The following is a 16,189-nucleotide window of genomic DNA, read 5'->3' as shown; positions in this document are numbered from 1 at the left end:
CGTGCATCCTCTGCCGACTGACAGAGCTACAGCTGGTTTGGGAAGAAGAAGCGGCCACACAAGAGTGAAGACCTGCACTTGGTCCCCAGCCACAGAGAGGACGCATGTAAACCCCAGGGCTAAGGAAGCAGACACAGGAGGGTCCCTGGGAACTTTGGGGAACCTGTTTAGTCAAACCAGCAAGCGCCAGATTCGGTGAGAGACTTTGCCTCAGAAGGGAAGGTAGGTGATGCAGGAAGACACTTGAGGTCAGCCTCTGTGCCCAGCCCCATGGAGTGAAGACAGACATTATCAATGTTAAACTAAACATATATAACAGTAAACAGCTAATTTTACATATGACAAGTAAGTTTCCTAAACTGAAGCTGCTGTCTCTCCCGAGCTGAGTCCATAAAGAGCCTTCAGGTTTACTTTCAGGACTCTAGCTCCAAGGACTAAACTGTCACTAGTGACTCAAATGACTTATTTCTTAGCACTGTTAAAAATCTTCTGAAAAATCTTTCACTAAAGTGACCTTTGGGAGCAGCTGATCTGTTTCTCCTGAGAAAGCTTCAACTATTTCACAGATAATAACACATGACTGTAAAATAAAACTAAGAAACAGCCCCACATATGGTCAGGAATGCTAACATGTCCACACAACCCGGCAGTTTATACAGTGTGATCTTTATTGAGACAACAACAGCAAACAAACAAGGACATGCTTTCACCACAAAGACTCCAAAAGCTAAAGCATCAGCCCCTGACTCCAACACACTCAAGAGTGGCAATAATGAAAACAGAAAAACATAAAAAGCAGAAGCCAGTTCTGTCTAAAGCCAACTGATATTCTGAAAGAGTCTTGCTGCAGTGACCTGGAGATCATCAGCAGGCGGCACAGCAGCCCAAAGAAGGGAGGGGCCATCTGCCCACCAGCCATCCGATAGAAGAGTAATACAGAAACTTAACAGCAAGAGAACAGTAGTTTGAATTCTTGAAAAATGGGCAACTGACTTAAACAGAAACTCTTTGAAACAAATACAAACATCCAGGAATTATATGAAAAATGTCCAACATTGTGAGCCATTAGGGAAGTACAAGTTAAAACTACACTGAGGACATGGGTCTGGTGGCACCTTCAATTCCAGTACTCAGAAGGCAGGGGCAGGAAGAGCGCTGTGAGTTTTAAGCCAGCCTGTTGTACATAGCAAACTCCAGTCAAGTCAGGGCTACACAGTAAAACCCTATTTGATAAAGTCAAAATAAACCTGCCCTGAAATTGTAACTCACCCCAGTCAGAATGGCTATTACCCAAAAGACAAAAAATAACAAATTCTGGTGATGATGTGAAGAAAAGCAGTCTTTCTGTGCATATGGGGGACTAGACATTGGTACAGCTACTGTGGAAGTATGGGGTTCCTAAAAAGACAACTGTCAGATGATCCAGCTTGTGGTCCTTTACCAAAGAGAAAGAAATCAATCAGCCGAGCACAAAAAAATAAACAAACAAAAAAATCCCCCCAAAAGTAGGCAGGCAAATGGGACACACAACAATTACTGAAGTCCTGTTCTCAACAGAGTGCCAAATCCATCAGTCTTATCAAGAAATAAATGCATGAATAAAACACAGTATATGTACACTTTGCAGCATGATTTAGCCTTAAAGAAAATTATGCCAACTGTAGGTAGCAAACCTAACAACCGTCACGTTGAATAAAATGAAGCAAAATCAGAGGCAAAGGCATTACATAGGTTTTCTCTCACATGCAGAAAACAAAAAACAAACAAACAAAAACAAAAACAAAAGTGACAATGATCTGAAGGCAAAAGAAAGAAGGACTAAGAAAAACGGGAGGGGAAGGGAAAGAGAGAGTGAAGGGAGAACAGCCATGGGCAATGCACACAACACACACACATATGAAGAGTATCAGAAGAATGTGTACAGCTAATGTACATTAATAATCATAACTTTGAAATGCACTGGGCAAAAGTGTGGCAACGATGCCAGTGGGTAAAGGTGATGTCAAAGTGAGAATCAAGACAAGTCAAATTCTGGAGGTGAGTCAGGGTGAGGAGAGACTGGGATGACAGGCCTACCAGGAGGAGCAGTGGCTGACAGTCTATACAAACAGGTCATCACCCAGGCTCCAGGGACACTGGAACAAAGACTCCTGCCCCAATGCAGTGGACAGCAGAACTGATTCCCTAGAGATAGAGGGTTCTAAGAGGAACCTAAACAAACTGACACGTGGGCATCCTTTTAAAAAACCTGCTTTCCCTGTTAGCCTACAGCCTAGCCCACCACCACCAAGTCCTGAGCTCACATGTAAGCTCTTGCCACTCCTCAGTGCGCTACTCTAAGACAGGAGCAGTGAAAATCATCACCATTCATTTGAAGACCTGTAACAGAAAAAACACGGACCAAAGCAAACAGCAAAACTGAGTCCATGAAATTAAACAATGTAAAGCCCCCCCTTTAATTTAAAGCAAATTAAAACTAATTCGTCTTTTAAAGAGAGAAATGTATACTATACTTGTGAAATAAAATTAGCACTCGCAGAAAGAAACACTAAGAACACCAAAAGCTCCTCAAACTAAAACTATGACAGCAGGTTTATTTTTCCACTCAGCATAAGGGCTAGAAGTGAAAGAACTTGCCCAGAAAAGAGAGAGTGACAGGAAATAAACAGAAGTTACAAAAGCCCACAGGATAAAGCACAGAGGGAAAGAAAGAAGAGCAACCAAAAGGCAATGGAGATGAACAATATGGCCTATGGAACAAAGAACAAAGAAGCCACACCAGGGCATTCTATTGCCAAACTCAGAATGAGAAGGAGAAAGAGAAGATCCTTAAAGAACCAGAAGTCAGAACAGCACCTGCCATCTCAGCAGCAGAAACAAGATAGCAGGAAATGGAGCAATTCACATCAGTTTTCCAAGAGAATAAACACCCAACACGGATGTCCACTATGGCACATGCTTCCCAGTGGCTGCCACGAGGTCTTGTTCAAAGAGCAGCATTCTCCTCTCATAGCGGTCTGTCCAGAAAGGGGGATGGGGACTACAAACGGTGAAAGAATTGAATGGTTATTAAGTAAGCAGAGAACAACATTTACTTAGTGTAAGACTTGAAAAGAATAACGCAGTACCAACTCAGCATCTATGAATGCTTGCTATCACAAGCAGCACAGCTCCTTGGTAATTAGATTCAAACTCAAGTACAATATTCAGAAACAGGATTCTGTGTCCATAGTAAGAAACCAAAGCAGAATAACAAAAACAGTGAGGAGAAAATGTGCCGGGATACTGGTGGCATGCAGCCGCTTCAGAGCAAACTGCTTCTAGAGCACGGTCTCTGGGTTCAGACCCACTCCGGAACACACTGTGCCTGCTGGAGGGAAGAAGGTCAAGAGCAAGTTCAAATGGTGGAAAAGGAGCCTGCGTGTCTCAGTTCACAGACAGCCATCTATGGAAAATTACTTTGAAACTAACAGAACAAAAGAAAAAGCAAGTATTTACTTCCCACCTCCCAGGAGTTCAACCCACTAATGCTATAAAGTCTATGAGGACAAAGTTCCCAGGGTGACTATAGCCTAAGACTTAAAATAAGTATGAACTCCCCAATATGGGGTCCATGTCACTAAACCTACTTCTGATAGACACTACAAAATAAGAGCCCAAGTAGAACCATCTTCCACACATGCACTATTTGGGTTCTTTACTGCTAGGGAGACAAACTTTCCCATAATCGTTATGCTAATGACAACAATGTGCTATACCAAGAGCATGCTAATTTCAGAACCAGCTTTTCTCTTTGTGGTATGGCCATCCTAATGGGAAAGAGGTTAACCACCAACCACAACACTCTCCATCAATCTCAATCTTCAACATACACTCAAAGAGATAGAGATCAGGGGCTGGGAGTACAGTTCAATGGTAGAGTGCTTGCCCAGTGTGCATGCAGAAGTCCTAGGTTTGACACTTAGCAGAAGAGTAAGGAAGGCAAGAAGAGTGGGTTGGAGAGAGACAGGAAATGACGTGAAATCAGCATGTCAACGACATCTTATCTCGCCACGTGGATTGCAACATTACAGTACTAGGATATACAGTAAATCAACAGACAATGGATAAAGACAACATGATGCATTTTATAAACATGTGTTACATCAGCATTATGACTTAACTTCTATTGCAATGGAGTACTATTCAAACACAGAAAAAGATGTGCCCCAACATTTGTGACAGGATGGAGGCACCCAGAGGACACTGTTCTATGCTATAAACAAGCCAGGCACAGAAGACACAACACACAATCGCTTGTGGAACTGTAAAGTATCTCACAGAAGTTGAGAGTAAAGTAGTAATTATTGGAGACTGTGGAGACTATGGGGAAGGCTGGCTAACAGCTACAATGGCAGGAGGACAAAGTTTTGGTTTAAGGCAGTGGCTATGACCTGACCATTACCATTTATACATAAACCAAAAAACCCACATCACACTGTAGTTCATAATATGTATAACTATCATGTGGTTGCTCTTGCTTCAGGCTCTCACTTCCTAGACTCTGTTCCTGTTTTCCATTCCTGCAGAGGACCGTTATCTAGGACAGTGATCTGTAAGTCTCCCCTAAATAAATAACCCTTTATTATTCATCTGAACTAGTGCGAGATTATTTTGTGATTTCCGCCATCACTTTGCTTTACTGACCTTCAGGTTGAACCCTAATTTCTGTCTCTGAGTTTTTATTAATCATGTTTTAGGCTATCCACCATTGCTCCTCAAGGTCCTGACACCACACGTTATAAGCTACATCCCATCACAGCCATTTCTGTGGACCAAATTTTAAACTGTCATCATCACCTGGATTTCCACTTTCCAAGATGCAGAAATGATAGGTTTAAGAGAGGAACGATTCAAACCCCCTTCCACACTACTTTTATGACTCCACTTGGCCCCTGAGTTCCATCAACAGGGTTATGATAGCAGTAACTGGTAACTTCAAACCTTTAGCTAGGCTGTGGGAAAACAGGAATTGTAATAGGATCTGAAAGAACTCTTAATTCTGCAGGGTGCTGTTTCTCCATCTCAGAACTTTAACAGCCTGTCTGTTAGATTTTTAAGTGTCCGTCTGATGCAGTGACTCTCACCATGCAGTCCTACCTGTCTTTTGCATTTTAACCAAGTGTCTGATGCAGTGATTCCCTGTCACGCAGAGTCTTACCTGTCTGGCTTGGGGGTTCTTCCCAGCAGAACTGTTCTCCTTTGTACCATCCATTCCTCGAAGAACACTGATGAAATCCTTCTTGGAAACAGTTGACATCAACTTAGCTTGCTTCCTGATGGAGCCTCCTGCTTCCTTAACCTTTTCACCAACATTCTTTTGGTGTTTCTGAACAGCATTGAATAACTGCACCACACCCCTGGAATGCAAAATATCGGAGCAATGTTAACACAGACAAGCACAGAATACCGTCCTACTATGACAGTCTAGGAAAAGGCAAGAGCTCTCAGGAAGCAAATATTCTAATTTACTCTTGAAAGCTAACGCTGAGCTGAACTGACTCATCAGTCTGCTTGGTCAACAATGCAGTCTTTCTTGTCAAATCAGGTTGTAAGCTGGCTTTACTTCTACTTTAAAGCACATTGAATCCACAAGTGAAGGGTCTTAATATGTCAATAAGCTGAATTTTCATGTAGTTATTTTAAAATAACAATGGTTAAGAAGCTATTGAAAACTGAGTTGTTGTTGTTTTTTTTTCAAACAAAAGAGCAGTGTCTCAATTTTCAGGGATCCTCACATGCTGGGAATAACAGATGAGTCAAGACAGACTCTGCCACCTCACTGTGTAACCCCCACAGACCAGAAAGTGACCAGAGTAAACCATCAACTAGAAGTTGACCATCACTCCACTAAACAGAACTGCTGTGCTTTCTAAGGAGCAATTCAATGCTGCCTCCTGTGAGGCCATCCCCAATTCTCCAACTCGCACGGTTGCCACTATAGCAGAACACATCCCATTCTCCAAAATCTCATCTCTGCAGATGACACGTGATCACACAGAAGACACCATCTCCTCTTCAGCTCTAGATATGGAAAGTGGCAAATGCTTGGTGCTCATGCTGGGGTGAGGGATTCGAGGGAAACGGCCAAGGTAAAGCTGGCACAATGTGTGACACAGCATCCTGTTCATACAGTGTAAGAAAACAAACCCCACACCACGCGTTCAGACAAGCACTAGAGAAAGATGCCATCAGCGGTCTGAAAACACAATCCCCACAACTATAAAAATGATGACCTGAGCAGATGCAGACCCAATACACACTTAGCATACTACAGTTCTGCCTCATGACACCTCCAAAGTCTTTGGTGAAATTTAGTGTCCAAGAGCAGCCTTGGATGCATGTCACTCGGCTCAGGAAGACAGAGCTTGGGAATCAATCTGAAAGGTGGATCACTAGCAAAGCTTTTGCTTTCGTGGACCTGTTTTAAAGGCAGAAGCACTGTCTTACCTCGTTGCAATCCTCTGAAGTTTCCTCTCTGTCTCTTTGTCTTGGACAACATCTGGCTTCACTCTGCACAGCATCTCCCACTCCCGCTTCTTATCGAGCTGCGTTATAAATACAGTCATGTGAAAGGATATTAGGCATTTTTGAAAGAGCAGGCAACTTTGATAAGCCATTCTGAGGAAGGAGAAAGGTAATCAATCCCCGAGCTGTGGGTTGTGTTTTTCACCACAGTTTTAGGGGCTCAGCTCTCACAGCCTGTGGTCAGCACTCAGCATGTCATGTGAGAAGCAGTCTTTAAGAGGATCCCTGGAGTCAGGCTCTGGAGAACTGCCAACACATACAGCCAGGCAGTGCAAGGCAGGGTGAGCCAGCCACCCCTGACTGACACAGCCCATCATCAATGGGATGCACAAAACCACACTGCCCACTCCGGTAAGGGCAAGAAGCTTCCTGTTCTTTTTAGAGTGGACTCACCAACTAGATAGGCACGTATTGTCTCACGATTGTCTATTTCTCTTTGTATAAAAAGCATTTAAATCTATTTCTCCTCCCCAGGCACATCCAACAATGCTCTCATCATATACAGCCTTTTAATCCCAAACTCAAACAAGCTCATTTCCTACCACCATGCAAATACGGAAGGGGAGCTGGAGAAAGGAAGCTCCACAGACAACCCTCAGGCTAGGGTAAAATGGCTTCTGAGCAACATCCTGGTCCCGCATACCTGATTTGACAGACTGACTGTTTAGGTCTGTTTCCCAAGATGATATATACTGACCAGATGAACTACTCGCCTGAAGACCACTAAGCATCTACACTGAGAACAGTGGAAAATGCTGGCTTTTCTCTACCCTCCTCTTCTTCTACATGGCTAAGACCAGGTGATGGTGATGCTTTTAATCCCAGCACTCAGGAGGCAGGGACAGGCAGATCTCTATGAGTTCAAGGACAGCCTATCTACAAAATAAGCCTCAGGAAAACAACACAAAAAAACAATAACAGAACGTGGCTGCTAACACTCCAGATCTGACAAGACAGAGTGGCCGGCTCCTTTAGAAAAGGCATTCTTCCCATGGTGCATTTCAAAATTAGCAGGTTCATTACCACACCAAGTTGATGGAGGAGGGTTAACTGTCTATGTGTTACCTTCATTGGTTAATAAAGAAACTGCCTTGGCTTTTGATAGGACAGCAGCTTAGATAGGTGGAGTAGACAGAACAGAATGCTGGGAGGAAGAAGGCAATGAGGCAGTCGCCATGACTCTCCTCTCCGAGACAGACACAGGTTAGAATACTCCTGGTAAGCCACCACCTCGTGGTGCTACACAGATTATTAGAAATGGGTTAAATCAATATGTAAGAGTTAGCTAATAAGAGGCTACAGATAATGGGCCAAGCAGTGTTTAAAAGAATACAGTTTCCGTGTAATTATTTCGGGAAAAATTAGCTGGGAGGCAGGCGGTGAGAAGCGGCTCACAGCTCCTACTACACTAAGTGAGAAACAAAACCTTAGCAGGTCACAGGACATTGCTACCTGACTTTTCCAGGAGGACAGTTCCGCCACTGCTGCCACCAGCAAGTGTGCTTCCACGTGCTCCACGCCCAGCACATCTCCAGCACTCAGAGCTGACCTATGCGCTCCCCTTAGCTTGAAATTCTTGCCCTCCCTGGAATCTGGAGACTAGAGGTAATTACGGGTTCTGTCATTTGTAAGACTGCTTCCAACCTTCGCCAGTTAATAAACAAATATTCAGATTTCAATGGAGAAGCGTTCTGTAAGGCTTAGAGACAAAGCTTCTCCTCGGTATAAAGGATTCTCAGTAAGAGCACAGTTGGATGTCGAGAGCAATGCCAGAAGAGTCCAGCTTTTAAGTGGAGTAACCTACAGGAACAAGGGAGTGCCAGACACAAAAACAACATACGATAACTCACGCCTCCTTCTTTCACCTGTATGGAAACTACTCCTTAAAAGTTTGTACTTCTATACTTCAGTACAAATATGGAAAGTTTCTTTCATTAGAAACTACTTATTTTTATAGCCAAATATTTTGACATACTGATACTTATAGTACAAAGAAGACAAAAACCTCACCATAGCTTCCTTTATACTGTATAACAGCTAACTTATGTGCAAATTTAGGTTTTTAGTTAAGGTTAGACTAACTTTACCAGCAGTGATTGACTAGAGCAAGAATTCAGTTTGTCTTCAGAAAACCATTTCTAAACTACACACAATTTAGTATTCATATTTACACAGTAGAGCTGGGCTTGCTCCATGGCCCACACAAGACTGTGTTTCTGACATAACCCTGCTTACCCACCCACATAAGAAGCCCTTCGAGCTGAATGCTTCTAGGACAGACTCCAAGGCCAGCACAGACAAGCAGATGGACAGACCTGCTTCCTTTTCTCCAACCTCTCCTGCTTTAGCTTCTCCTTCTCCTTCTCCAGCTCTTTGTTTTTGGTGAGGATGGTGGGTTTACTTTTAGGAGTCTTTTTGTTAAGGATTTTGGCCATGGCATCTGCCCAGCCAGAATTAGTCCCAGCACTTGACTCTGCAGCATCTTCATTTTCCTCCTCACAGGACTCCACATTGTCCTCACTGTCGGCTTCTGCCGCACCATCATCTGAAGACTGGTCCATTTCTGCGTCACAGCTTTCTACCGAACCTAAAAGTAAAAGGAAGTTGACTTTAGTGCCCTGGGCAGAGCCCTGGCAGGCCCTCTGAAGGCCCGTGCCTGCAGCACTATGAGAAGCACCAGGATCCCCCATGTTGCTAACAGCAGCAGACAGCAGCCCACAGCGCTGACAGGGAAGTCAGAGTGCCGTCAGGAGCAGGTGGTGGAGACAAATCCAACAGCTGCTCACTTTGCACCTGTGGGGAAGGTGGGAGACCAGGGAGGTCCAATGCTGAGTGCTCTCAAGACAGATCCCAACTGAGCTCTACACTATTGAAGAGACCAACAAAGGTTATTTTTGAGAACTGAAGTATTAGTTGGGCAGTGGTGGTGCATGCCTTTAATCCTGGTTGCAGGTGGATCTCTGAGTTTCAAGGCCAGCCTGGTCTACAGAACAAGTTCCAGGACAGCCAGGACTGTACACAGTAAACCCTGTCTCAAAAAAAAAAAAAAAAAAAAGGCAAGATGTATGAATTCGTTAAGAAAAACATTTTAGTGCAGATTCCATTTTCCTAAAAAATTTGCCACACACATTAAAATCCTGAACTTTTATCCAGAAAAATACTAAAACCACCTGATTTTTTTAAAAGGAGGATATAGCAATAAAACTTTGATTTGGTCAACTCTCACATTTTGGTGGTTGGGGGAGATCAGCAGTGCTGAGCAACGGTGGAAACATCAGCCTCCGAGGTGACCGACCACATTCTTAGGGGTGTAGCAGAATTCACCAGAACACAGACTGTGGGCAAACTAGCTCCTCACTGAGAACCCAGGCAGCAGGGGTCAGAGGGTCAGAGGGCTAGCAGCAACAGCAGCACAGGAGGGCTTGGCTGGGAAAGCCTGCTGAACAGCTGGGGTACTGGAAGCTTAGCAGGCAGCATGGTGTGCAGGCAGCTACACGGCCCAGAGCACTTCCCAGAGTTCCAGTGTCTTCTTCCAGAATCCCATGGAATCCACTGGAAAACACTTCAAAGGAAACTGAGACGTTTTCTAATAAGAGCTAATAAAGGCAGCTGAGAATTCTCAGAGAGGAAACTCCGTGACAGCAGCTGCCTTAGAGAAACATGAGCTTCCCACTGCTCTCTTTAATACCATCTGACACCCCTCATGGAGGCAGATCCTTCCAACCTTAGAGTTTAAGCTACAAATCAGCCAAAACAGCTGACTAGACCTTTTACCCAGGGACTAACTATAATACATGGCCTTTAGGTACTAATTTTAAATAATACAGGTTAGGCATCCAAAAATCCAAAACCCCAAACACTGCAATATCAAATTTTTAAGAGCCATATTGATGAACTGAACTGGATTTGGAAGCATTTCCTTGGATTTCCCCAATTACAGACGAGGATGATCAGCCAGCCAGCAAAGTCTACGTAGGGCAGTAAAGTCAGCACAGTGAAAACTACACTGTCAAGTGCCAGACTTCTCCCCAGAAGCATCTCATGTGCGCTCTCTCTCTCTCTCTCTCTCTCTCTGTCTCTGTCTCCCCCCCCCCCCCCCCAAGCTTTAATCAGCACTATCTGGGACATTAGAATAAAAAAAAAGGCTTTCCCAACTCCTAAGAAAATACCCAAAATAACCAAACTACAACACTGACATCTAGTGTTCGTTCTGATGAATCTGTGCAAAGGCAGCAATGAGCCACACTGTGAGGTAGAAAGAAGTCTTTTCATGATGCAAGCCATTGCAGCTCTCCGCTTGCTCAGAGAAATACAGGACACACACACACACACACACACACACACACACACACACACACAGAAAAAAAAACTTGCAAAAAGTCTATAGCAATATTTTATACAACCTGAACTCACCCTACCAATGAAAAGAATTCCAGAAGAATTTGGAAAAGTGGTGTTTTGTTTTTCAGCACTTGAAAGCCTTTTATTGGGGGTGAGGAAAATCGCATGCAGCAGACACACAGAAAAAGACAGGGAACACAGTAAGCCAAGGAATCGCTATTTTGTTTTATTTTATTTTATTTTATTAAGAAGCTCAGATTCAGCAAATGAGTCCAGCATTTGGTACTAATGGAAATAACATTGAGGATAAATAAATAAAAAATAATAATGTAGTAAAATCTGCCAACACACACACACACACACACACACACACACACACACACACGACATAATTTCCTTATAGGATACTGAAGACCAATTATTATGAGAACTAGAACTAAACGAATAAACCAACAACCAACAAACTCACTCTTCATTTTCAACTGTATCCTGACAGATACAGAAAATCTTCTGCTAATTTTTCGCTAACCAATCTTTTGCAGCAGAAAGTAAACACAGCTGTCTAATGCATGACTAGAAATCACTAGACATGTATAAAATTCTTTCCACGTCCTATATTACTTTTAAAGGTGACTACTGAGTTTTACTTTATAATTAGGAAAACAAGAAAGAACTGCAGAGGACGCTTGCTGCAAATAATGACAAAAATTCCAACAACGGCAATGCTCCACAAGTCACCTACAAGCTATTGCCTACTTCAAATATGTCTAGCGTGACCGAGGAACTCAATTCTTCAGCTCTCACCACCTTAAATGCAATATAACTGCAGACTGAAGAAGACACGGGCTTCTCGCCTTCTGCTTCTTCCAGACCCTCAGCAGCCACACACTTGTCTACCTACCAGTTCTTCAGCCCAGAGGGCTAGCGGCTGGCAGGAAAGTAGAGTTTTCCTCAGGCCCAAGACAAACGGCGAAGAGCATGCACACCCCCCAGACATTTCTAGGCACTTCTGAATAAAGAACAAGGAAAGAAATGACACCCAGTGCTACCCTTCTTTCACCAAAGAACTCAAGTTCAGCAGATAAAGAAATGTTCGATAAAGCTGTGCGTGTTTAAGAGAAAAGAATGAATACTAATGACAGGGCAGGAGGTGGTTGTGGGAAAGTTTACAAAGACAACACTGCCATAAACCGTTCACCACTCACACAGGGCTTAGACACTTCGTTTCTTAGGTGTGCTGCTTTGCTATTTTAAATCATTTTAACGAAAAAGATGGCTGCAGTTTGATGAAAGCACACATTCTGCTAGGTTATTAGGTCTTAAATGCAGCTTTGTAGTTCATCAAAAATGAAGGGCTAGATTGTTATGAAGACCGGTGTGAGAAGCGGACAGCAATTTTTATGCACGTAACCAAGACAATTTAGGGGTTTTCACTGTCTATGTGAGCCTAGCCTTTAATGGCTGAGCCACCTCTCCAGCCCTAGAATGACATTACCACCCACCTTATGTCACAGTCGGAGGACACTTTCTCTGAGGAAGTGTCTCTTCTCATCCTGGCTATGGAGGGAGGCCAAGGACTTGGTCACCTGGGTTGACTGGAGTATAAAAGCTTTTCCCCAAGATTACAAATAGCATTGTGCCTGAACCTTCTGCACTGATTCGACAATTTGAGTAATAAGTCGGTTAGTCTCACCTTCCTCAGCTAATAGTATCTGTTTTCATGTTTTGACCAAAGTTCAACAGAAGTGATTTTTGAGGTTTTGTTGAAGAACCAAGTATATATTGTATTTGAAGCAATAAATTATCCACTTAATCTAGGCAGCTCAAGGAAAACTCTATAGGGATGTCATCCTCTCTCCCTCTTACAGCAGCTGACATTCATACACTGTTTAAGATACATACTGTAGCTGAGTCAAGCGGCATAAGACTGAGGCAGGAGGACTGCCAAGTCAAAGCCACAGTGCTAAAGGAGCAAACAGTCTCTCAAGAAATGGGCAAATGGCCTGTGCAGTCACTCTTCAAGTGAAAAAGTACAAATAACCCAAAACACAGAAAATATGCTTACTGTCTTTAGCCATGAAGGAAACACGAATCAAAACTACAGCAAGATTCCATGTCACTCCAGTCAGAATTTCATCAAAACAAAAGAAACCACATATGCTGGCGCTGGAGAGGCCAGAAGTGGGAGGGGACATGGACTGACACAGGAGGACCTTCAATTAGAAGCCACTGTGACACACTCCAAGTCTATGCTCATGAGATCCCAACTAAAACTATCAGTAGAAATATAAATTGGTATCACCTATAAAAAATTAATGAGGGGCCTTCAAAAAATTAAAAATTTTGCTTAAAATATTTTAAATCCATGAACCATAAAAAGATGATTATTTTTCTACTATTAGAGATGCTACATCCTAAATAAAAGCAGGTATTTTAATAACAAAAAAAAAACATGAAAACTGAACTGTGATTTAATTACAAGACTTCTAGCAGTCTCCAGAGGAATCAATGTCAGAGATTTTACCAAGGTGCCACTCAGCCAAGATCTGGTATCGGTCGAGTTGTCCATTGGTGGAAGAACAGAGATCTTTCTAATGTACTTAATGAATAAAAGTCTCCTGAGCACCACACATGCATCAGGTCTATGCAAAATTCTCAGATACTGCCGCTATCAAAGTCTCAATGTCTCCATCTCAAGAGATCAGGAAGTTTTTGCAACACACCATATTTCATAAAAGCAGTTTTCTACCTCTCTTGAACAGTATGTCAAAAGAAATCAAAACCAGAAGATAAAAAGTACAGCTCAAGACACATAAGCCACACCCGTGCTATCTGTGAGGCAATGCCACCCAACAAAATGAGGTTGCTTCAGATCTTTAACCACTGTCATGCTCAGCTGAAAAGTCAAATATGTCTGATCCAGGTTCCTAACAGATGGGCTGGTACAATTTAATCACATGCCTGTAACTTGCTCACCACTCCTGAGGCCTCAGTTTTTATAACTTTTCAGTTATTGTCATCTGAAATCTTGGCGAGAGCTCTATAAAACCTTTCCAGAAAGACTGAATTCACAAGACAAAAACAACCATTTCTTAGGTTAAATATCCAATTCTGAGTCACACCAAAGAAGGTGCATTAACCAACAACTATCTATTACAAAATTCATGAAACGAAAGGCCTTTTATTATTCTTTACCACTGTCACAGACATGGCTCAAACGCCAAAAAAGAACTTGATGGGGAGTAGTAAACTCAGTGGGAGAGCTCTTAGCTAGCATTTATGTGGTTTGATACCAAACATCACACACAGAAAAGACACATAAAAGTTGTTGGATTTTTTTTTGGGGGGAGGGGGAGTTAAGTGCATTTTCTGCTCTTCAGAGGACTTGAGTTCAGTTCCCTGTAACTGAACCTATAACTACAGCTCCAAAAAATAATGCCTCTGGCCTCCATGTCTGTACACATAACCACATGTTGGCATACACACACGTAAATAAAAATATTGAAAAAGCATGTAATTTAAAAATGAGAACGACAATCTAAAGAAAGCAGGGTATTAAGCCACCAAGCGAACCTGACAAGGAGCACAGTGATGCATTAGAAACATAAGGAGAACTATCCAATGGCTCCGAGACTCAAGCCAATGAAAAAGCAGGTGGACATACAAGCGTTTGAAGAGTACTGTAGGCAGGACAGACAAAAGGCAGAGAAACGCCAGCATGCGGGCACGTCCCATGTGTCAAGCAACCAGTATGAATAGAAAACAGTAATTAACAAGCAGCAGAGAGGCAGATGAGGAGACGAGACCAGCCACATCGTGAAAGTTAAAAATGCGGGATGTTACTCTCGGATGTGCAGCCATTCCTGAATGACTGACACGAACAGACACACGTGGAATTGTGAGTTACCAGTTACTACATAGTAGCAGTAACTTGGGCGTAGGAAGCAAATGTCTGCCCTTCCTTCTAAACTCAGAAGCTGGTGACAACGACCGAAGGTTAAACGCAACAGTTAGGGCAGACACATAATGGTGAAAGGCCTCCCAAAGCACAGCTTCCTTTCATTCTCAAACTGGTACTTCTGTTTCTCTCCTTACCATTTACTCTTCTTCACTGAATACTATCTTGTCTCCAGCTCCCAAAGGCTTCCTTCCATGCCCCCACTACACAGTTACAGCATTTATTCCGCCTTGGGGCCTTTTGCTCCTCGCTCTCTGAGCCTATCCCACCCCTGTTGCTTCAACTGAGAGTCTGCCTTTCCCGCTTTCCTCCTGTTAAGTTTCTCATTGGCACAAGCAGTTCCTTCCATCTTAGCAACAGCTGACTGAGTGGAAACACAAAACTAAACATGACAGCAAGGCGTCTCTGAACAACTTCACTCGTCCCACACACACAACGCGAAGAAATGCAGCCCTTGCCTTGGGGAGTTCAGCCCGACCTTCTCAGCCGCCAAAGCTCCGCCCGACCGTGTTACCTTCCCCGTCGGAAGAGTCTTTGAGCTCATCTTCCAGATTCGAGATTTCAGCCTTGGCTACCAGCTTCATCTTTCGCTTCTTCTTCAGGGAACGCTTTAGCTTTTTCCCCGCGCTCACACGTGAGTCTTGAATGGTCGCAGCCATCTTGACCCGCCGGAAGTGCCGTCTGATAACTCAGTCGGGTTGCAACGAACGGAACTTCCTCCTCTAGTCCCGATGTTAGAAAGTTCCGCAACGCCGATGTCCATCCTGAAGTTCCGGGCTTGGAGTCTCGGGTGTAGACAGAGAAACTTTTGGATCTGCAGGTGTTCTCAGGCAAAGGCGAAGTCGGTTTCAGGTCTCACCCTGCCCCACTGGCGGCCTGCTGAAGTCGGAGTAGATCCTTCCCGGCCCCCTACCGGGCGGCTCCTCCAGCCCGCTCCGATTTCTCTCCCACTGGGCTCCCTGAGTTAGAAACCGCATTCCCAGTCACTTTCTTGAGACCAGCCATGAATGAATGAGTAACAATGCAATTACAGAATCAGAAGGCAAACTTGACTTTCACGCGGTTTTTTGCTTGTTTGTTTTTTGTTTTTTAACGGACCACGCATGTTCTAATAGTGTTCCAAAGCTCGGTGTTCTTGCTGCCCGGGTGCAAGGGATGAGCCACGCCATAGTCCTACCTAGCACCTTCCATAAACGGCAAAACAGTTTTGTAGTGCCTAATGTGGGGGGCGACAGTAGGAGTATCCTCCTAAATTAAGTCTCCTTTTTCTTTTTATTGAGCTATATATTTTTCTCTGTTCCCCTTCCTTCCTCGCCCCCCCCC

General features: G+C 43.5%; 1 protein-coding gene across 1 annotated transcript in view; it reads right to left on the bottom strand.

The window, feature by feature from the left end:
• Window positions 1-15,561, bottom strand: part of Rrp15 (ribosomal RNA processing 15 homolog) — a 28,153-nt gene extending 12,592 nt beyond the window's left edge. Inside the window, exons 1-4 of the mRNA XM_048439490.3 lie at window positions 15,381-15,561; window positions 8,883-9,154; window positions 6,490-6,587; window positions 5,201-5,399 (exon numbers count right to left, since the gene is read on the bottom strand). Of these exons, the coding sequence (XP_048295447.1) occupies window positions 5,201-5,399; window positions 6,490-6,587; window positions 8,883-9,154; window positions 15,381-15,525 (714 nt within the window). The 5' untranslated portion in view covers window positions 15,526-15,561. The remainder of the gene's footprint in view (window positions 1-5,200; window positions 5,400-6,489; window positions 6,588-8,882; window positions 9,155-15,380) is intronic.
• Window positions 15,562-16,189: the final 628 nt, after the last annotated feature.

The sequence above is a fragment of the Myodes glareolus genome, chromosome 5 (genome assembly GCF_982192425.1).
Source record: "Myodes glareolus chromosome 5, mMyoGla1.1, whole genome shotgun sequence".
NCBI classification, from domain to species: Eukaryota; Metazoa; Chordata; class Mammalia; order Rodentia; family Cricetidae; genus Myodes; species Myodes glareolus.
This window is presented reverse-complemented; position numbering and strand designations above follow the sequence as displayed.